Source organism: Ciconia boyciana, chromosome 1 (genome assembly GCF_034638445.1).
Source record: "Ciconia boyciana chromosome 1, ASM3463844v1, whole genome shotgun sequence".
In the NCBI taxonomy this organism is placed as follows: domain Eukaryota; kingdom Metazoa; phylum Chordata; class Aves; order Ciconiiformes; family Ciconiidae; genus Ciconia; species Ciconia boyciana.
The window spans coordinates 143,200,685-143,223,947 of NC_132934.1; the positions used below are offsets into that span (position 1 = coordinate 143,200,685).

Genomic DNA, 23,263 nt, shown 5'->3' on the forward strand with positions numbered 1-23,263 from the left:
CACTGACTCCTACTGACTTATCTAGAACAGTGTTAAATTCAGCATTCACTGTATTCAAGTAACTCGGAGAACTGAAATGTCAACAAATGAATAGATGAGAGCTCCTCTAAGGAATTGCTTAAGACCTTTTGAAGGGTAAAGTGTATTATAACAGAGTTAAGTTCTGAAAGAAGGGCGGGGGATACTAAACTTTCAGTTCTTGGGGGTGGGGGAAGAAAGTGCAATTAATAGCTTCAGCACAGGTAGGTCTATCTTTCCTGAAAATGCAACAAAGAAGAAAAAACAACATGACAGAAGAAAAGGGGAAGGACAAGCTAGTCCTGTTATCCTGCCTGGAAGGCTGGAAAAGTAGAGTGGGAAAGACAAAACCCCGGGGCTCCAAGTGCTGTGGTGTTATTACTTATAGCAACTCTTTTGAGGCACTGAAATAGAGCAGTGACAGGCTTTATACAAATCCGCACAGAATTAACTGGATAGGGAATATAGCAAAGGTATTAGCCATGTTGTGCCAGTATTTCAAGAATAAGGACTTTGTACTCCGCCTGGAATTCATGCAAAACCTGCACGACGGTTCCAGTTTGCTGGTGGTTGCTGGCGGGGATCCCAGGCGGTTTCTGTGCTGGAGACTGGGGGAAGGGAGAGTAAGAGGAAAAGGAGCAAGTCCCAGCCCGCTTCCTCCCACACACGTCTTAAAGGATCAGGACTGCTCAGCACAGCAGAGAGCAAGAGGGATTTCAGAGCAAGAAGAATAACTGAGACGAGGGTTTGTTTTCCGCACTGTTAAAAGGGGTTGGCCTTTTTATTAGTCTTGATCATTTATTGTGACGTACTGGGTTACAGAGGGAATTACTGTCTGATGTTTTCTCGGATTTCTGTAAGTAACTCTGCTGATTTCTAGAGGCTGATGTTAGATTTAAGGATTAAGTCGCTTTTTTCATTTAACAGCTAAGGAAACTGGACAAGCCCTAGGGCCCAGTACTGGGTTCATGACACTCCTAGCAATGTCAGTGAGAGCTCTGCTTTCAGAATGAATCAGGCCCTAACAGAAAAAGGTGAATATGCATATTTAAATTGCTGTGGTTTGGTTTTTTTTAAACAAGTTTGATATTTCTTCTCGTCCTTTAGTAAGGTTAGTGTTCCTAAAATGGGCTTGCAGTAAATCAGGAAGCATTAATTTTAATCATGCCACTGCCAGTGGTATTGAGATCCAGATATTTTTTAATACCACCACTGCACCTCCCTGGTTCAAAATTCACAGCTTTCCTGAGGGGCTGTACAAAGTCTCTGTCTAAATAACAATGTGCCTGCCATCACCAGCTGGCTGTGCTGCATGAACCTGTGGGGAGAAAGTGGAAGGTAGCAGAGCTGTTGTACCAGCTTGGAAAGCCTATCAATGCCCACAGGAAATCAAGGCATTTCTTAGATGTCCAGATCTGTCTGGTTCCTTTAAACCACTACAGCTCACAAGGGCTGTAACAATCCTCACCTACTCAGCGTAGGCTGAGTACATTTTCATTGCAATGGTTTTGGCTTAATCATGTACCCCAGAGCCCTTTAAACGCAACGTTGCCTGCCAGTTGCTGGGAAGGCAGAGCTCTGCTTTCATTGTTAAAGCACCATAAAGACGTTCCCATTATAGATAAAGACCAGTTCTTCCTTCTCGCAGGTTAATGCCTTTGTGCACTTGCCTGATCGTCACCTCAGCTCTGTCCTATGGGGCCATAGTTCATTGGGGCTTTGAGAGAACTGCTGCCAGGCTGTGATTCTGAGGCACCACTACCATACAAGTAAAACACTTGAGCTCCTAGTAGTGAATCCTTTGCTTCACATTAGTACAGCCTGGTTTTTAAAGCATGATATTAGTCTTCTGGCATCTGCATTTGCAGCAAGGTCCTGCTTCAAACAGCCAATGCATTGGTCAGAGGGATCTTGCAGCTTCCCCATTAATCTCCGACTCAGCCAGTGGGCAGGGAGGATGAGGTCTCGGTATGAGCTTTCAGGATCTTGCCAATAGAGAGCGGGAAGCATCATCAACCCTATGGAAAATTCCACATCTAACAGAGATCAAGCTTTTTTTTCCTTTTTATTTTTTTTTTCCGTATGGTCTCACCCATAGCCAAACAAGCACCTAGATGCTACTTGGAAAAACCATCAATGGACCTCAGGTTCTGACTCTTTTTATACTATTCTCCTGATCAGAATAACAGCATCTGCAATTTTTTTTATCCTATGGCCCATTCTTTGAAATGCATAGGTCAGGATTATACGCTACTTTGGCCAGTTTAGTATTCCTCAGACATTCAAGGTAAGTGTAACACTCTTATATACCAAAAAGGCAGAAAAAAGTTATCTCGGAAAATGCTTTTTTTTTCCCCACTGGAGAACATGCTGACTTTGGAAAAAAAAACCCCACACATTTCATTAGTCACGATGGAACTTTTCAGTTCTCTCTGTTTAGAAGTGACTTTATGTTAACAAACATGCTTTTAGTTGTTATAGAAAGTAAATATTCTTATTAGTTTCAATCTGTTCCTTAACAGAGCTGACAACATCTTTGTTCTTGTGCTGGTCTGAAAGGGAACGCAGCCTGGAAAAGAAGGGATTTCGCATGGACGGGATATTTCAGATTTTTATCTCTTTTCACAGTGAAGGAATGAATGTCATCTCTGATTTACTTCAGTGTACAGCATGAAGATGAGCATATGCCAGTCCCTGTAGAGCCAGTTTATCATGTACTTCTGCATGACTGTTTGCATGATTCCAGTGCAACATTTTCTGCAGATCCCTTAGTCTGTGGCCATTCACAAGGAAAAGGAGTGCATTTCCCAAGCCATTCTTTGTCCAAAGCAACTAGTTGTGCTATTTCAGCAAGCATAGGCAATTGCTTCCACTCATAAAATTTGCCTTGCCATACAAAAATAAATATTTAGAAACTGAAGGGTTATTTCTAGGTTTTTAAAGTCCAGGTTGAGTTCATAGAGTTGGCAGGTAGAAAAACTGGCTTGTTAAATTTATAAATGGCATTAAGCTTTTAAGTCCTTTAAGGAAATAATTATAATAATATTTATATTTCTGGAAAGTTTTTAGTAATATTCAGATAGAAACACCTCCTTGACTATATTAGATGGCATCCAAACCTAAGAACGTTACAGTCCCTTCCCTAAGAATTACACTGCAAATATTACTTTCCAGGATGGCTTTTCTTTGAGGCATTTTTTGTAGTTTCAAAGCTCACAGTAAGGATTAGATTATTTCCCTGGACCTTACAGATAATTTGACATTAAGTAAAAAGTGAGATACTGGTTTTACTTATCATTACCTCCTGTTTGTAAAATGGTGAAAACCTTCCTTTCAGCGAACAACAGTTCTGTGCAGGTATTGAGTAACTGGCACCTTTGACACTTGTTTAAAGCCATGGGCATTTAGCCTTCTTGCCAAACACTCACAAGTCCCCCTGAAGTTACTGGCAGCTGGGAACAGGCCAGATCTGTTCCAAATCTGCATGCTGTGCTGTCTGACCTCACCTGGCCTCAGAAGTGCCCCTTCTGCCTTGCAGTGGCAGTTCAACAGGGCTCTGCAAGCACACGTTCAGGAATGCCAGGCCTGTGTCATCAAGCCCTCGTAGTCAGTTCACCTCTGTTGCAGCCAGCCGCAGGCAGTGGCAGTGTGATTGCAGTAATGCAGGGTGGTTAAAAACCAACTTCACAGGCAAGGTAACCAGAGCTACTGGGCTCTGATTTTTTATTATTATTATTATTTTGTTTTTCCACCAGAATTTATGTAACCAACTATGTACCTGTTTCATACATGGGGAAGCCACGAAGTTTACCAGGGAAAACAATGGTAAGACAAGACATTCACTGAGGGTCTTTTCTGGTTTTTACGTGTTGTGCTTAAGAAAATTGAAACAGATCTCTCTTTTTTTTTTCTTTTAGAAACTCATTGAGAATCTGAGAGCAGTTAATACAGGTTTAGAACTATTGGTCTTTCAAGGCTTTTCATCCTACTTTTACAGGACATGGAGGTTTAGAATTATATATATAATATATAGTATGGTACATTTACTATGCATTTATCACATTGCAGTATCTATTAATGAACTAGCAGTCAGTAGATATGTTCTAGCATCTGTATTTTACTTCAGGTGAACATCCGTAAGGTGCCTCTTGCCAATACCTTGAGCAACTAAGACGTGCTGAGATATTCTTAGGGTCTTCTAGGAAGATAAACAAGATTAAGCCTGTTGCTGCAATCTTGAAAGGAGCACTTTCCAGATGCTGTGTGTAGCACTGGATGCAATAGTCAAGGCCTTGCCATCATAACCAGCGTGCTTCCACACCAACCACCTCCATGCTCCTGTCCCACCCATTCCAGCAGCCTTAAGAAGAGTGTCCTACACCCCTGTACAAGGGGTGCCTCAGGAGCCTTGCAAGCATCCAACCCCTCATTCTACTGGAAACATCTGCTGAGATCAGTGCAAATCTCAATAAAGAAATGCACACGCAAAATTCCTGTGTAAATAAAAAAAAATATTACTGGTTTTAGAAAACTCAAGAACTTCTGTAAATATTCAGGAGCTCCATCTGCTGGCCGTATTTGGCAGCTGTTTGCATCTATACCGAGTCGTCATAAAACTTTAAGATTAATAGTTTAAAGTCTATTGTAAAGCTTACAAATATTTTAGTAATATTACCTCTTTTGATTTCAGGAGCTGCCTAAACATATGGCTAATTTTATGCTTATTTCCAATAACCTGTGTATCAAATCCTTCAAAACCCAATTTTTTACTGATACTGGCTGACGATCTTGGTATTGGAGATGTGGGTTGCTATGGCAATGATACAATAAGGTAAGACTGTATTCTATGAAATAAATTATCCCTTCCTGGTGAATTTCAGTGGAAAAAGTACTGATGACACTTAGTATTAGAAAATTCATTATTAATGGATTAGTTTATCTAGATACACTTCTTTTCAAACCGTGTACAAAATAAATGTTCTACAGTAATTCCTACTGGCGTAATAATTATACAGGCATGCTTGAGTAACTTTCCTGGACTTCTAATTTTCAGCATATACAGGCAGAACTTTGCAAATGTGTCCGTGTGTTGTGTTTGTCAGGCATGTGTATAATTTATAAGTTTCCACAACTCCAGGATTGAAATATCAAGGACTGAGATTAGGATTTAATATCAGCTAACAACTAATGATTGTGTATATATATCCTGTGTTTACTCTAACCTATTATAGACTTGGAAATTGTGTTGTCCTATATCTATTAATGGAATCTTTTTCACTATACTGCATGAACTTTTGATATGGGATAGCCCTGAAAAACTTTTTCTTTTTTTTTTTCTTTTTAGCTATTAATAAAAACACATTTATCCATGGAAAATTCATTTCTAAGGGTCAAGGTATCTCAAAAAATAGATAACACAGAGCTTTCCTAGTTGAGTTGTAGATAAACAGAGAGTTTTGTAAATTTGATGGTGATGTCCTCGACAAAACTAGGAGGAGTGGGATACCACAAACTTCTGTGTAATACATTTTCATCAGAGATGGGATTTTTCTCTTTAGGACCCCTAACATCGACGGCCTGGCAAAGGAAGGAGTGAGACTTACTCAGCACATTGCTGCAGCTGCTGTCTGTACTCCAAGCAGAGCAGCTTTCCTGACTGGCAGATACCCCATCAGATCAGGTTGGGCCTCTCTCTAATGGTTCACTGCAGTCTGTCTAGCCATTATTGCTATTAAAAATCCCCTTAAATAAACCACTTTTAAGACTAGTTAATCTAAGGATTGGGGGTCTTAGTGAGATGAGCAAAAATAAAGATGACTAGATTTAGTGATTGATTTCTATGGGAAAATCCCCACATAAAGCACATTTAATGTGGCTAAATGACAACACAGAAATGGATGAAAATCCAAACAGCACAAACCACCCAGAGGTAGAAACATGAAGAAGAAAATTGTGTAAACACTGTATGTTCAGTGGTATTAAGATTATATTAAGTCAAGTGTAATATTTTGAATATCCTGGTAAACTTTTTCATAGTGAAATGTGCCAGACTGTGGAATAGTTCTCAACAATAACGTTTTAAAACAGATTTACTTCAGCCACTGCATATGGCAGTAATAATCAGTAGAGCTCCTCTGATGTAATTCTGACTTGCTAAAGGAGAAATGTAATAATGAACTGTACATTTCAGAAGTGTGTACCCCTGACTCTGTAAGCCTTTTGTTCTATATAAAACCTTTCTTTCCCCCCCTTTTCTTTTTTTAACATTATATTTTAATAGAACTTTTATTGTAAGAGGTTGCCTAATGTCCAAACATAGGCATCTTAGTGCCATTTGTAGACACTCCAGCATAGCTGAGGCATCTGTGTTGGACTAGCAGATAATGACATGGGACTTGGAGGAGACATCGTTCTGGGGGTCAATCAGAATATCCCAGGGCATACTGAATGGCTTATAAAAAGACACTAGGCTTAGGCAACTGAGTCCCATTCATTAGAAAGAACAATCTGAGAAGACTGAAAATCTGAAATAATGGCTTGTTTTATTTTAAAGACTGTTATTCCTCTCTAGGCATGGCATCTGGCACTCAACGGCAGGTTCTCTTCTGGAACGGGTGTTCTGGTGGGCTCCCACCAAATGAAACTACTTTTGCCAGAATACTGCACCAGCAAGGTTATTCTACAGCACTTGTAGGTATGAGACATAGCAACTTGCTGCCTTTTCATTGCTTGTTATCCAAACAAGGCAGCTTCTGTAAATATTTTTCTTTGCCGAAATGTCTAGGATCAGTTAAACTAGAGTTTCTTGTATGCTTAGCTTTCAAAATCAGCAGGGTTTTTAGAATGCCATCCACAAGCCCTTGTGTCAGCACAGCACATCTGATAAATCCAAAATGAGGATGTATGGAATACATAGATGTACACTGCAAACAGAAGTAAATGCAAAGGAAATAATCTTGTTTGCGCAGTACAGATTGCATTAGGAAGAACCAACAGAGATATTCACTGATCTATTCGAGCAGAAAAATGTTGTCTGCCAGTTGGTACCCAGGCATCACCGTGGTCTTAATTCTATCTGGTGGCTAGATTTTATGTTATTTACACATCCTGCTTATTATCACAGCTAAGACTCTAAGAGTGCCTTATTTTCTGCAAAAAGAAACTCTGCCAAAAAAGCTGAGAGTCCCATTGACTTCAGTGGGTTTTGGATCAGAATACATGTCCAAAAAATAAAATCCTATTAACTCTTTGCTAATTTTGCCTGAACAGCAATTTAAGGCTGTGTCTTTCAAGCCCCTCTCATTTTTAAACTCTTTTTGATGTAGTCAAAGGTGTCATGTGCTTAATTTTAATTACTGTGTTTTTCACACCTCTGCTTGGCTCCGGCACACTGAGGTGTCATTTAGTTCCTAAATTGAAGTGAGTCTTAGTGATACTTAGTCGTACTTCACACAAGCCTGTGCAAAGGGGCGAACCTTCCCTAGCTCACTGCAGTCTGGTACAGCTTATACAGTAAACTACACTCATATACATGAGCACAAAGATGTTTAGCAGTTCTCAGAAGTTATTTGTCTAGCTAATAGCCCCTAAGCCCGTGGTTATAGACTGTCTGTCCTTCAGTGTCAGGGTAATTACACTGCTCTGTAATACGACTTCATTAAGGTTCATTAGCAGCATATGACATACTCTGATATGTCCAATTGTACTGGATAATTGGAATGGCCTATTTTTGCTACTCATTTTAGGGTGAGTGTAGACACACAGAGCCAGTATGTACACCTTCTTCCTGAAATTTGTTCTTGGGCTGTGAAGGACAGATAGAATTTGTATGTAAATTAGTTAATATTTTTGCACTTAGCTGTTTCTTTTGGCACAAGAGTTTCTCCAGTTTGTCCCCATCAGGCTACCCATTAATGAATGGCTACTTTATCCTGTGAAAAATAATAAGCACCAACTATTGCAACCCTATTTGTTCTTATTCAGGGAGGCGTCTGAGCTGGACCATTGCCCTACATGGAATTTTAACAGATAGGTGAGGAAAACCAGCTGTTCTAGGCAGATAAAGTGCCAATGCATGACTGCTCCCTGAGAGTCTGTCCCCATTCCACACCAGCTCCTCCCTTGGCTGCACCTTAACTGAGGAGTGCAGCCAACCTATTAGAAATATAGGCAGACACACCCAAGAGTAATGATGTTGGATTTAAGATCTTTGTTTTATGTTTTCAGGAAAGTGGCATATGGGTGTGAACTGCAAATCCCGCCGTGATCACTGCCACCACCCTTTAAATCATGGCTTTGATTATTTTTACGGCATGCCTTTTACCCTTCTGAATGAGTGTCAAGGCACAGATGACCCTGAACTGGCCAAGTCTTTGCAAGATACATATTGGCTGTACACACAGACGATCATCCTTGCAGTGCTTACTCTTTTGATCGGAAAACTTACCAATTTATTCTCAGTAAAATGGAAAATAATCATATGTCTGGCCATCTGTGGTCTCCTGTATTTCATCTCCTGGTTCTCCAGCTATGGTTTCACCAAGTACTGGAACTGTATCCTGATGAGAAACCATGATATCACTGAACAACCGATGAATCTAGAAAAAACTACTTCTAATATGCTGAAGGAGGCAGTTTCATTCATTGAAAGGTAACCAACAAAAATTGTATCACATTTTAAGGATTTTTAAAAATAATGCAATTACTGTGTAATACACCCCTAGGTTAGGCAGCCGGCATGCTGAACTACCTGTGCTGATGCTGGCCAGTGATTTGTTGTTCTCTGGCACCCCCCTACCTGTCAGCATCCAACTGCTGTCCTTTGTCTTATACATAGCTTGTCAGCTCCTCAGGAAAAGGAAAAGGATTGTTTTTGTGTTTATGCTTTGTTCACCTAATACAAAGGGGTCCTGGCCAAGGACTGGGCCTTCTGCCAGTAGGCACAGAAAAATTATTAGCCTGATGAATGGACTGTCACAGAAAGTGTCATATGAAGTTAATACTTTACAAACAGGATGGTGATAGTGAGTTTTGTTTTGTTCTCCAAGGGTGTCCTTCATTTACAATACCATTAGTAGTCTCAACTGGCATTGAACAAGCCACTAAGTCTTTAAAAGTATACATGTGTCAAGTTTGGGCATATCCCTGAATAAGGTTGTACCATTTCTGTCAGGGTTTTTTAAGGGAAATTGGGGGTAAGATAAATCTCTTCTGTAAAACTTTGAGCATAGATAATCTCAGGCTCCTAGGATATCCTGCCTGGCCTGATGTTAAAGGGGTACGGTTCCCCTGTCATATCTGCCTCTTCCATGAGGATGTCTCTTATGCTCAGTGACACCCATATTAATTTTAAGCAAGCGAGTCCTATTCTCCTTGCCTCTGAGAGTGTGTCAGTCTTTTGGCTGTGAGCTTTCCTAGTTATTTATTTAATGTTCTACACGTCTAGTTTGGAACCAGAAAAAGAAAGGGCCCATTACTATTTTGGTCTTAATACAGAACCAAAATCTTTGAGCGGTGTTTTAATCCCCTCTGTCTCCCAAAACCTAAAAAATGCAAAGATGTCAAAATCAAAAATTTTTCTTTTACACCCCAATAATAATTTTTATTGAGATAGTCACTACCATGTCACTGTTATATTTTGGGTTGAGTGACAGTCTGCAGAGAAATGACTGTTGTTTTCTTTTATTTCAGAAACAAGCATAGACCGTTTCTTCTCTTTGTTTCCCTTTTACATGTTCACACCCCTCTCATTACCACAGAGAAGTTTCAGGGAAGAAGCAGACATGGCCTCTATGGAGATAACGTAGAGGAGATGGACTGGATGGTGGGTAAGTGGTCGTCTTGAAGAAAATCCTTAATTTATTTCAATGTGGAAAATAAACTAAAGGGGTGGTCACAGAACTCCCTTTTTGCATATGACAAAAATCAGTGAACTTGCCTTGGATACACAGTTAGCTCCAGAGATTGCCATTCCATTACCACACACCTCTTTTTTTCTTTCTTGAGATGAAAGCCCAAACTTTTCCTGTAAGGATTTGTTATTTTTATTTTTTTAATTGACACACTTCTGTGCTGCAGTGTTAAGTGCAGTCAAATAACCAGATATGTGCTTGATCATGTGGTTAATCAAAATGTATGACATTTCTCCAGCTCCGTCTAGTCTCAGAAGATATAACTGGTGCTGCAGATGAACATTACATTATACAGTGGTTGTTTTGTGTACTTGTTTGTTTCTATCGAAGAATAATCCTTGGAGCAGAAACCAGAACTCCCTCCTAGCCAAAAGTCCAAGTTAAAAAGCTATGGCGTTTCACTTAATAAATTGTGTTAAGTCAGTATATTGTGAAGACTCACTTACGTCTAAATCTAGGCTTTGAGTGCCAATTGGACACTAAGCCTTACTTTGTAGTTGCTTTCTGCTTCAATGGAGGGAGGGAGATAGCTCCTGTTTGTATTTAGTCAAAAGTGAAGACCCTATTGAGAAAGCATTCACCTCCTGTCCAGGCCAAGATTCAATCCCTGAACCTTTTCTTCCTCCAATAACCATGTTTACAAATTTGTATTTTGAGAGGAGCCCCATTGCTTCTGATGGGCAGGCTGAGAACCTCTGTGAGATCCAGTTGAACCAGAGGACTCTGCCATGCTTCTCCTGCAACTTTTTGGCACCAGTCACCTTCAGGCACAAGCTACACAAGCAGAGCTGGATAGCAGAAGTCCGATGGTGTAAGGAACATGCCTTGTATAGGCCAAACAGGATGGCAGCCCGTGAAGACAGAAGTCTCCAGGGTTGGACAGCTAAGTAAGAGATTTGGGGTCTAATTTAGAACCAAGATGCCTAGACTCAACCTAAACTCTTTTTGGGGGCAGGTGTCTACTTTTAGGTAAGGTCAATAAGTAGTTGTAAAGGAGAAGAGATTGAGCAAAAGAGATAATCACTGCCTTATGCTTTTTCCTTGTATACTTCAGCTTTTGCTGCCATTTCTGTAGCTATGGAAGCTGTTCTTGGCAAATACATTTGATGCAGTAGGTGATGAGGACAAGCAATCAAAGATAAATCATATTCTGCATAAACATTTGATGCTATCAGTACCGAAAACATTCATTATGAAGTTAGATTTGAATTGCACTCTGTGGAGTTTTCCCACTGACATCAGAAGAAGATTTTGGTTGATAGTATGCAGCCTGATCTCAGAGTCCCTGTTCAGTTCCTGGTGAGACACAACAGTTTTCTATGATTAGGAATCTAGGCAGCACCATTATTTAAGCTTTTCAAGATGCTTGAGGCTACACACTGGAGACAATCCTTGACTCAGAGAACTTAAAGCATAAAGCTGACAGTATTCTGAGTGGCTTGAATAAAAGAATCATTCATTTAAATTATTTTCCCATTGGTTTTATATTTTATTTTTCTGTTTTTATAGACACCGCAAACAAATTTTGGACACATTCAGCAGCATTCTGTTGGGCTCTTATTATTTCTGTAATGTAGGATTACTCTTTGCATTGCTTGTGGTAGCTCATAACAGAACTCATTCAGGTAAATGGAAAGACTCAGTCTTCACTGAGGTTTGAGTCAAGGCCTAAAAAATCTGACTGCATCTCCAGGCATAATGATGATGTTTTGCCTTGTTTATAGGCAGGCTTCTGGATGTTATTGACCAAGAAGGCTTGAAGAATACCACATTCATTTATTTTTCATCTGATCATGGAGGATCTTTAGAGGCTCACAGAGGAAATGCTCAGTTGGGTGGATGGAATGGGATCTATAAAGGTAAAATTTTGGTCGTGTGTACATGCATAAGACTTCCTGTTAAAAAGAAAATTATAGAATAAAATACATCCAGATAGACTATATTTACTAAACTGGGATGATAATCTTGGATTGTAGGATTGGAGCAAAATCAGGGCATCAGCTATTCATCTTTCAGTCCCCAGACAGGATCACTTTCACCAAAGCTACTCCTGACAGATATATTGTCTAACCTGTTCTTAAAGGCCTTCAGTGATTTCCCAGATAACCCAGTTTTCATTGTCTATGCTACTGGAGGTTTTTTCCTGGTACCTATCTTAGATTTCCTTGCTGCAGTTTAAGCAACAGATCTTGCCCTATTCACCAATCTACAGAGAAGAGATTCCTTCTTTCCTCCTTGCAACAGCCTGTTGTTGTGAGGTCATCATGTATTTCAGTGCTATTATGTTCCTCCTCGTTCATCCTTTCTTTAGACTCCAGTACATTTGTACCCCCTTCTAGTTCCATGTTGTCTTTAAATATTGTAAGCATACTATCTAATCCATAACCCAAAGCACTACTTGAAAATGTTGTAGCATCATAGCATCATAGAATATCTCGAGTTGGAAGGGACCCATACAGATCATCAAGTCCAACTCCCTGCCCCTCGCAGGACTACCTAAAACTAAACCATATGACTAAGAGCGTCATCCAGATGCTCCTTGAATGCTGACAGGCTTAGTGCTGTGACCACTTCCCTGGGGAGACTGTTCCAGTGAGCGAACACCCTCTCAGTGAAGAACCTTTTCCTAATATCCAATATCCTGATGCAGATCCAGAACACACTGTTTGCAGGCTCACTTGAAACATCCTTCTGTTTTTCACAGTAGACAATTATCTATGTCAACACTAGCAGATATCATGATGACTATTTTCTTGATACAGTTTTCCAGTTTCTCATCTATCATACAGATGTTTCATCTAGACTGACTTTCTATGACTGGCTTGCAACACGGTGACAAAAGCTCTATGGAAATAAAGATCTATGGTATTTCTTGCATGTGCTCCCTCCAGACTGCCAAGCCTCAGAGAGCCACTGCGACAGCTTGAGCAGCTTGGCACTTATTGTATAATGAAGCCTGAAAACTGCTCCCATCACTTATTTCCCTACAGAAGAAGATTTGGGTGCTTTGATCTTGCTCAGCATCAAAATGCACATTGTCTAGTACTAAGTTCCTTGATGAGCGACACAAGCAATGTTTGATACAGCTGGGATCTCATCCAGGAACAGTCCTAAATGCTAAATTAGCCTTCAGTTCTGGATATGAAGTTTCCATACCAGAAACAGATGCAAAAAGGCCAGTGGGCTCACTTGAATAGCTCAGAACCTAACCTAGGGAATTAACTTCTACTAGCCTAACACAAGTATATTAGTAACAGGGGAGTCCGGAGAGGAAAAGTGAATGTGATTAGACAGAGATTTCAGTATGAGAGGACAATGATGAAATCACACCTGCTTAGAGAGGAGACAAGAGGAGACAGAATATCAGTTTAGGTATTAATAGCAGAACGGCATTCCCATTTATGTCCACATAGAGCAGAACAGGGGATATCCCAGTGAAACTAACTAGCAATCACTCAAAAGAGATTAAAAGATTTAGTTTAATTCATAAATATCTGTAGAACTCACTGCTGCTATTGCTAACAGGATATTAAAAACAAGAAGATAAATAAGCCACACATATGAATAGAGAGAACAGCCGCTAGTGAATAACAAAGCATGAGATACCTTTACGTTACATAGCACACAGGTTATTGCACGAGCAGCTGGACTTGCCCTGTTCATAATCCATCATGCCACCTTTATCCATAATCCATCATGCCTTTAAAACCAAGCTCTGGAACCTTGCCTCTCAGCTGTGACTACGAGCACACCTCCTCCATAGCAAAGTCAGGCATTACTTAGCAAAGCCAGAGGCTAGTATAAACTACCATTCAGCTGCTGATTTATTAGCTGAGCTAATAAGCTAGCTTCAAGTTTTGTTTGCCAATTTTCCTACAACACTTTCCAGCAATGACTTGTCATTTCTGCCCTTGATAGGAGGAATAACAGAGCAAAGGTCATATAGGTACCTGAGCTTCAACATTTTTGCAATTTTTGTTTTTCTAACTGGATCCTCAACTTGGAGTTGTGGCTTTAAACCACATTGTTTCATCAATATCCCCATCCTTGACATCTATAATTCATATCTGTAATTAATGAATGGTTCTCACTTTGAAATACTATTCAGAACAATGAATATTTTGACTGATAAGAGAGCTAATTACGTGGTGGGATTAGAGGAATGCAAGAGAAACCAAGTTAAGAAAGAATCCTTGGAATACCTTAGGACAACTTCAACAGAAATGTAGGTGGAAAGTCTTCATCACTGCAGCATATTCAGAGTACTCCCCTATTTACTGCACGGGTTCCACACTCTTCCATTTGGGACCACCTCAGAGCATCCCTGAGACTGTAAACTCCTGGAGGGCGAGCACACATTATCCTAATTCCACTCACTGCTCTCCAGGACTGCAAATCATTTCGTAATGTTCCTGCTGCCCTGATTGTGAACTGTCTGACAACCAAGCTTGCCACGTGTTAACCCCCTTCCTCAGGCACCAATTGGGGCTGCAACCTCTCATTGACTCCAAGCCAGATTTTGCTTTTTATTAATAACAGACTTTTTTCTTGTGCATGTTATTAGGGAGTGTGGAGATTATTCTCAGACATGACAGTCAATTAAAATTATGGGTCAGAATGTCTTCTCAGGTGTCAAAGGGTGGAATTGTTCCTCTTCTGCCAATAATACTGCTTAGTAGTGAGTTGCCATATGTGCCACCCAAGAAAGCACTGTAAAATAAAGATGTTAATAATACTTATATTTTAAGAATGGTATCTGCACTGTAGTCATTCTACTGTTCTCCAGGATTTAGTGTGTCTTCATTAAAGCTATTTGAATATTCTGAAAGTTTTAAAACCTTTTATTATACTTCTGTAATAAATGTCTAATACCTTTCATTCTTTATCTTTTTTGGTACATTTTTTCTCCCCTCTAACAGGTGGAAAAGGAATGGGAGGCTGGGAAGGAGGCATCCGTGTCCCAGGAATAGTTAGATGGACAGGAGCGTTGCCTGCAGGGACAGTTATCAATGAACCGACAAGCCTTATGGACATTTTCCCAACAGTGGTTCAACTCGCTGGAGGGGCAGTGCCTCAGGACAGGTACAAAGGTGGCTTCACAAACCATATTTGCTCCCCTTTCTTCATTTAGATAGATGCTGACTATACATGTCATGCATGCTAACAGCCACAGGTTAAATTCTGTTTGTTTCTTAACCAGGCAGTTCTCTAGCTTGCTTCCTGTGTAGCTCTTTCCCCATCTTGTCTGCAGACGCACATATTCACAAAGCTGGTTGGTCCTGTTAGAGTACTAGGACAGGCCCTTTCCAAGACTAGGAAGCCTGGTTCTTCATGAGTAGGGAAGGTGGAGCAAATGGCTCATGGCCTGCATTTGGTTGCCTGTACCGGAGAAGTAGCTTCCTCGGCAGCAAAAAATTTGTAGCATCTATGTTAGACTCCTCTAAAGAACACAAGAAAGCATGGGTGCCTAAGCCATTTGAGCAAAAAGCATAAAAGTAGTGGTGGTGTGTAACTAAACCAACTGTTAGTCAATTTTTATTTTTTTTTAAATGAAGCCTCGAGCTCACAGACCTATCAGTGACTTCAATTTCAGGGAGCAAAATTAAAAGCTGTGAACCATGCCTTCACTATAGTTATCACTTACTTCCAGGAAAATTACAGTAATGGTGACTTATCTTTCCAGGCAGGATGTGTGAACTAGCTCTAATTGCAAAAACTGCTAGTAACTGCTAATCACTGGTCTCCACCCATCCACAAAATTAAAAATTTCAGGGCTCATTAGCTAAACAGTAGCTTGGTTTAGCAATGACACTTGAAATCGTAATGCTGCATACACGGAGAGTGAGTACTGCTCACGCTCCAGCTGCAGACTGAAATTCTTAAGCGGTCTGGTGACTTCTGTCCTCTCCATCAGGGTAATCGATGGGCGCACCTTGCTGCCTTTGCTGCGGGGAACAGTTCAGCACTCCGAGCACGAGTTCATGTTTCACTACTGCGGTGTGTTTCTGCATGCAGTGCGGTGGCACCAAAAGGACAGTGAGTATAAACAGCCCCCTCCAGCGTATCAGAGATGATGTAATGAACTCTAGCTTCCAACAGAGTATCATGTAAAAACATATGTACATCTATCTGGAGTTAGTTTATTGCCTCAAATGCTCACTTCTTCTGCAAGGTGCAGAATGACTTCATTGTTAGCTGTCCTGCCTTGCCTGAGATGAAGGGTTTCACTTCCTGGGTAGCATAGCTTCAAGAATCTCCCCTGTCGCTGCACTGTTTCTATCGCTTTTGCTGCAAAAGCATTTGGGATCAGCTTTAGTGTAAGACTGAAGAAAAAGGAACTGCATGCATAAGGTCTTTATCTTAAGCAGTAGTTTGTTTGTTTTCAATAGCCCCATCTTATTTGTTTTGTTTTTTTCAGCTGTGACATTAGTCAAGCTGGCTGCAGCTGTAATGCTTTCCTGAGCTTTCAAGAAGCACCCAGTCTTTGCTGATGTCACCCTCCATTACAGCGTAAAAGAGCACGGGCCAGTGACTGGTAGCTGTGTCCTTATTCCTGCTCAGAAGGGAGGATGGCATTTGTGCCACCAAACACGGGTGCCTGGATCTGAGCTTGTTTTATAGTCACTGAAGAGATGCAGATGTTTACAGGGTGTGATTCACCTCCTTCTGGTTAGCACATCTGGGCTAGATCAGTCAGGCCTGTTTCTCTCCACTAACTAAACAGGGAGCTGAGACCAATCATATCAGATATAAAAATCACCCTCATATTAAAGTTAGTTGAGATGAATTGCACCTTCTGTGGATGGATGATGTAAGTGTAAAGTTAAGTTGATGAATTTGTGGTGATGCAGCACTCATTTTCTTTTTTCATTCTGCACAGCTGGAGAAATGCAGAAGTCGATGGAGTAGGCTATGCCTACTCATCTTCCCATCCTTTAGAAACTTGAATGAGCCCCTTTAATTTTTGTTTTGCTTTCCCTAACTGTGAAGTGAGAGAATTACAGAGTTCTTGAGAGACTGCAATTAGATAATGGTTACAAATGCTAGGGCATTCCACCATCAGCAGCTGTTCACATTCAGCTGGTATGTTGACAGGGAGCGGGCTGTTCAAAGAGCACTTTGAGTGCTGACCATGGGGTGAGAGAACCTTAGGCAGCCCAGCAGGAAATCCATCTTATGTCACAGTGTTACCTGGGTGATCTTTCTCGTGCCCATTTACATTTCCTTTATGATACTTTCTGATACAATGACAGTATCAAGCATAGATAGTATCAAGCCAAGAATCTGCTTGCTCAGTGAACACTTGAAGACTACAAAACTTACTTGTACTTGCAAATATTTCAAAACTTCTCTGTTCCCCTAGGTACACACACACACGAGAGTATCAGGATAATGGCTGAGAACTTTGCTGTCTGTCTTGTTGGCATGAATAAATACATACCAGAGTTGCAACACCAAAATTTTAGTCATGCTGACAGTTTAACCTTGAGGTCTGTGAAGCATGGCTCCTGGGCAGGAAGTCACTGCGCTCAGCTCACAGGAAACATGGAGGAAAGGGACTAAAGACTAAATGTGAGGATGTGATGCCAGGTGCTGTGGTGAAATTTTATTTTTAGGTTCTTGATCACCAAAGATAAATCTGGGTACTTCATTCAAGGAGAAAAGTGTAAGCTATACAAGCCATACAGTACTCAAGGAGCTAATCCTTTCAGGGTGAGATCCAGAGCAACCCACGCAGTGCTCAAGGAGCTGTATGGTAGAAAATGCTAAGTACAATGGTGTTTCATAAATCCAGTTCTTCCACAGAGTGGAGCATCTTCAAGCCCTCCATGGAAGGTTTGTGTTTTTTTTTTTTCTCTTGGGAATCCTCATTCTCTATTTTCTCTGGAGAGAAGATGCTGATAACATTTTTGCCTAAGAACTAGGAAAGGGATTGTTTATTCAAAAAAAAAAAAAAAAGAAAGAAAAGGGAAAGAGTGCTGCAACTGCCGCTATTCTGCCTTGTAGCCGAGCGATAAGGCCTTCACAACCCTACCAGGGCTGCTGCAATTGAGCAGAACTGCTGCAGAGCTGGTGCTTGGCGCAGCCACGAGCAGGTGGGCCTGGTCTCAGCAGCTCACTCTGCCTTGCTGCTTCCTGAAGCTGGGGGTTTGGATGACCTGATACCACCATGGCTATGAAACAAGATGATCCCACTGAGGGAACCACGCTTAAGGTGCTCACGGCCAACATTTTGGCTGTCTCAACTAATTACTTATCTAAGGAGACCAGGACTCAATTCTTTCCTCTGTTTGGGCTCAATCAAAAGATATCATCTCTAAGTGACGTGTAAATCACCACTCTGCATCTTTGGTCTTCCTGTGGAAAGTGGGCCTCTGCAGTAATTAAAAGTCAAGATTAGTTGAACCAACCCCACGACCTAACACTTTAAGCAATCAGTTTTGGTTAGGGGTTATCTCCCTCCGTTTTTATGGAGCACCTTAACATGATTAAAATATAGAAAAAAAAAAAACAACACAACAACACTGGAGGAGGGACTGATATGCTCTTTCCCTGGTAAGCGCTGTAGGGAGTAGGCCAGCATTGGAGAGAAATGCCCAGCAGGGGAACGCTGCAGGCGTGGTGTCGTGCAGCACCCACCTCCCAAAACATACACCGCATCCCCGGCCGAGCCGTCCCCCAGCACCGGGGCAACCATGAGGGTCTGGTTTTCCAGCGTCCCGCTGCAGAGCTGCGCCGCGGGGCCGCTTTCCCCTCAGCCCGCAGAGAAGAGCCGCCACGGGAACCCGCCGCCACGGGAACCCGCCGCCAGGGGGCAGCGCGGCACCGCCAACCGCCACCTGCCAACCGCCGCAACCGCCACCTCGCCGCCCGGCAGGCGGCAGCAGCGCCCGCGCTCGGCGGGCGCCGGCTCGACAGTCAGGCGTGGAATCAATGCTTGCGACGAGAACGGTATAAAAAATAAAATCAAACCAAATCTCCCTGGCTCTTCGGCGCAGTTAGCTGCTCCGCTTTGTATTTTCACATCTCGAGGTGCCCTGTATGAAAAGCCGCCCGCATCCGTGGGCGTGCAGAGGGAGTGTGGCCAGGCCCCCGCAGGCTGAGGGCTGCAGCCTGCTGCCCTGGGTCCCCGGGGAGGCGTGGGGCAGCCCCAGGCCCAGCCGGGCTCACGGCGCCAGGAGCCCTCGCCGGGCCCCCCCACGCGCAGTGCCTTCATTTCCAAAGCGCTGTCACCGCTGGTGCCCACCCGACCCACAGCCTGAGCCCCGGGCCAGAGGTTTGCACTAAGATGCACCAGCAGAGCGGGGCATGGCCCGTGCCCCAGGGAGCGCTGCTTTGAGTGTAGGCATGGAGCCTACAACAGCCTACGCTTGGCAGAAACATGAGGGTCACCGCTGTGAATTACTCTCCCCCTGTATCCACTACTCAGCAGACCAGGGAGACTGACAATGAGAGTACAGGTCTTAGAGCTGCCTCTAGAGACATGAGACCGCTTCACCTGACACAGACTGGTGCCAAGCCTGCCCCACACCACAACTGCCAGTAGCTCCAGGCTTGATCACATCTAACCCCGAGCCCAGTCAGCTGTTCACATTACCTAAAGCAGGACAGCAATCAGAAACTCAAATCTCCTATGCCTCTAAAGCCATCCCTAGTCTTAGAGATCTCTCTTCATTTCTTTGTAATGCATATTTTTCTGGACAGAGAAAGTTTCCAGGCAGAGAAAGCTTTGTCTGACTGCAGCGACTCCCAGAGAAAATTCCTGCTAGAAGAGTCGTGCTGCACTTCCCTTGTGAAAGGCTAAATACATACTCCATCAAGGGATGTGCTTGAAGAATTGCTTTTCAGGTTAAAGGACTGCTGTTCTCCTCACCTAGCTTTCACCTCTTGTTCTCCTGGGCTATGTAAGGTGTGTCTACATTACAATTTCAGTTCAGATCAGAAGCGTGCTTTTGAAGCAAACCCCTCTTGCGCGTACCCACTCACTGGGTTGCATTGTGGAATGGGCTTGGAGATCGTGACTTTAGTTTAGATGAAACTAAACTGTAAAATAGGCTCCAGTACCATACCTAATATGCTCTAATCACTAAAAGATGTTGTGTAGATAGGACCAGACAAGAGTTAGCCCCCAGTAAAACACCCCCAGACAAACACAGCATGGATGTCAAGCCATCAATAACTGTTCTGCTCTACAGATCAGTTTCTAACAGGCCACGCTACCTGTAACATTAACACAGATACAATATGCAGATGCAAGATGTGTTTTGTGTTCCTATGAAGCCACAGGTACAGCTAGCTCTCCTACGCCTTTCTGCAATTTTTCCCCATTGAGTCACAACTGCTCATGGCAAGAGGGCTGAAAACAATGAGATGTTCTGCATATGAAAGACTGGCTCATCAAATCTTACCGTGGGGCTCAACTTTCAGCCAAGCCAGAAATTCTGATTCTTTGCTCCAACTGCCATTACTTCTGACTGGGCTGACAGACTTTTTAGTCTGTTTTAGCTCATTTACAAGTCTATGATGTTTATATTACATATTTATTGTCTGTTTACTTCTATCTATTGGACAGGCTAGATATGAAGCCATTGTGTCTTGATGTCACCCCGGCAGGACCCATCAATTAAGCCCTTCACTACAGCCAGAAGAATCCTTTGTCTATATGTTAAAGAGTCCTTTCCTCTAGCACAGCACAATAAGGCTTATTAGTGACAGTCTGTTTCTTTCTGCTCGTTAAACTGATTGTTACCAGATGGGTTTGAGAGATGTTTGGATTGAAGAAGTAGGTTTCCTTTCCCTCGGGCATATTATATTAACATGTTGCCCTATAATTCACACACATCCTTCAAATTCTGTCAGAGGTACTGCAGTAGCAAATTGCATATCCCTCTTTGCCTCTTGGAGATGACTGAAACCCCTGCTGCTCCCATCAGCACTGATTTCTACCACCTTTTTTTTTTTTTAATCCCTCTGTAACCCAGCTGTCTACTCAGCTCACCAAGACAGGTTAATTACAATCAGCCTCACTGTATCCTTCTGAATGAACTAAAGAGGACCTGGCTCTCTCCCAGTCTGCAACTCCAGTAATTATTTGCAGCTGTGAAAAGTGGATGTCAAAATTTTGCAGCATCAGAACAATTCTCCTCACTCTACACTCACTTCTCTGAACTGCCCTATAGTGTATAAGTTATGGCGAGTTCAGCTCAACTATTTATGGAAAAGAGTGACTAAGTTTGTTTTTTCTGAACATTGATCACAAATTCCTACCTATAGCTAGATAAGTCTACCTGCCCATCCCATATTTCTCTCTTAAATGGTCATTTTAGCAATATCACAATAGTGCTCTGACTAGAGCTAGCTAATCAGAAAAATGCATACGGCCATGAGAGTACTTATTTCACTCCTTCTAACAAGTATCTGTGCTATCTGACCAACAGACATAAGACCCAAATCCCATGCTCGGGGAACCCTGATATGACAGAGGATGCTTGTATTTTTGTCATGAGACAAATGCTCTTTTAGTCGTAAGACAGGGAAAAGTAGAAGGATGAGGCGCACGTCCCAGCCAGCAGCAAAGCACACACCCAAACAGAACTAAGGAATACCTGTCCTTGGTAAGCCATCAGGAACTGAGCCCATTTCCTTTAAGAAATCCACATTCTGCATCCTTTCTCACAATTTCAGAAATGGAGGTATCTAAAATCTGTAACATTTCTAAATGTATTATGCCAAAACATTTCAGAACCATTGAGACATCATCCCTCCACAGAAGTGCAGAAGCGTAGCTTAGCAGGACATGGAAACCGTGGGGTGGAAATAAATAGACACATAGCCAGCCAGCCAGCAACCGGGGATTTTAAGCGAAAAGATTATCTGAGCCTTCATATCTGTTATTTGTGCCCCCTCACCTTTTAAAAAGTTTCTAACTTTTATTTATTAACCAAATATGCTCTAGCAGTAGTGACACAACAGAGACAGAAGAATAAAGCTGCAGACTCCCAGTCACGAAGAACAGCTCTGGGGACAACAGAAGGAAAGAAAGTTCAGCTGATTCCATTGAACCAAAAAAGAAAATGCCACGTAGGGACAACAGAGTTGTCAGCTCAGTGCATTACAGAAGTGGCTCCAAGTGTTGAATGTCCCCTTTCTTCTCCTGTCCCTTTTTCAGACATAGTATCTAATTGTTGTCTTCTTGTTGGGCATATCCTTGCCTCTGAGTTCAGTGTAGTGCTTTCTACACGTGGGGTGAGGAATAGGGAAAAACGGAGGAGGGAGAAGGAAGGAAAATCTCCTGTTGAACCGCATTCAGATTTAGCCCTAGTCATTTGTCACTTCCATTACCAGTTACAGACCTGCACTCATCCAGCAGTCAGTACAAGAGCTTGATAAAGTACAAGCTCTAAAGCCACAAACTAGTTGCCTTCATCATGTTAACTTAAAAACTAGACTCCAGATTTTACTGTTTTCATGGCCTGCAATTACCACCCTATTTGAAAGTGTGCTGCAAAGTAAGCACAGAAATGAGCTGTGACCAGTTTCTGCCCAGGTTCTCTTCTTGGCTCAGATGTACAGAGCCAACAGAAGAACCATGACAGAAGTACCTGCACCCAGAAATTGGGGGCTACATTCCCATTTTTTTCCCCCAAGAAGCAGGTAGAATTTTAAAGGGACACAAGAAAGTGGCAGAGACTCCCTCTGCACCCAAAATATTAGACCTAACCATCCACATAGCATATATGGCCCTGCACGTACCAAGAGCCCAGGTGTGCCCATGAGCCACAAAAACCATTGCGAATCCCTGCCAGCTCCCAAAAGATCCTTTCCCCATATGCAAAAACCGCGACATAAGCTTGCCCTAGGAACTACAAAGCAGGTCACTTAAAACATGAACCAATCTTTTGGGGACCTCCCCTGACTCCTAATGCCATTAAAGCTGTTCAAAATGTGCTTCTTCTGTGACAGGTGGCACCATATGGAAAGCTCATTATGCTACTCCAGTATTCCAACCAGAAGCCTCTGGGGCCTGTTTTGGAAGAGGAATTTGCCCGTGTTTTGGGGATGGTGTAACCCATCATGACCCTCCACTGCTGTTTGACCTCTCGCGAGATCCTTCTGAGGCAAGTCCTCTATCAGCTGACACTGAGCCCTTGTTCAACGCTGTAAGGAGGAGAATAGGAAAAGCTGTAGAAGAGCATCGTAAGACGCTGACTCCAGTGCCACAGCAGCTCTCTCCTTACAATAATCTATGGAAGCCGTGGCTGCAGCCATGCTGTGGCACATTTCCATTCTGTTGGTGTGATGAAGAAAACAACAAAGCAGATGGCATACTTTAA

The 23,263-nt window shown here is 42.2% G+C and overlaps 1 protein-coding gene across 1 annotated transcript; it reads left to right on the forward strand.

Annotated features, from left to right (window-relative positions):
• Positions 1–949: 949 nt before the first annotated feature.
• LOC140647899 (arylsulfatase D-like) lies at positions 950–23,263 on the forward strand. The gene is made up of 11 exons (XM_072853095.1): positions 950–1,052; positions 3,774–3,843; positions 4,709–4,849; positions 5,577–5,698; positions 6,590–6,712; positions 8,245–8,668; positions 9,709–9,845; positions 11,654–11,788; positions 14,849–15,011; positions 15,844–15,965; positions 22,893–23,263. The coding sequence occupies exons 2-11, from the start codon at positions 3,791–3,793 to the stop codon at positions 23,261–23,263; spliced, it is 1,791 nt and encodes a 596-aa protein (XP_072709196.1). The 5' UTR covers positions 950–1,052; positions 3,774–3,790.

What these genes read in the sequence shown, in the direction of transcription:
- LOC140647899 (XM_072853095.1), top strand. Translation starts at nt 3,791, where the DNA reads ATGTACCTGTTTCATACATGGGGAAGCCACGAAGTTTACCAGGGAAAA. An exon ending in TATGGCAATGATACAATAAG is followed by an intron (nt 4,850 to 5,576) that starts GTAAGACTGTAT and finishes TTTTCTCTTTAG; the next exon opens with GACCCCTAACATCGACGGCC. An exon ending in TTATTCTACAGCACTTGTAG is followed by an intron (nt 6,713 to 8,244) that starts GTATGAGACATA and finishes TTATGTTTTCAG; the next exon opens with GAAAGTGGCATATGGGTGTG.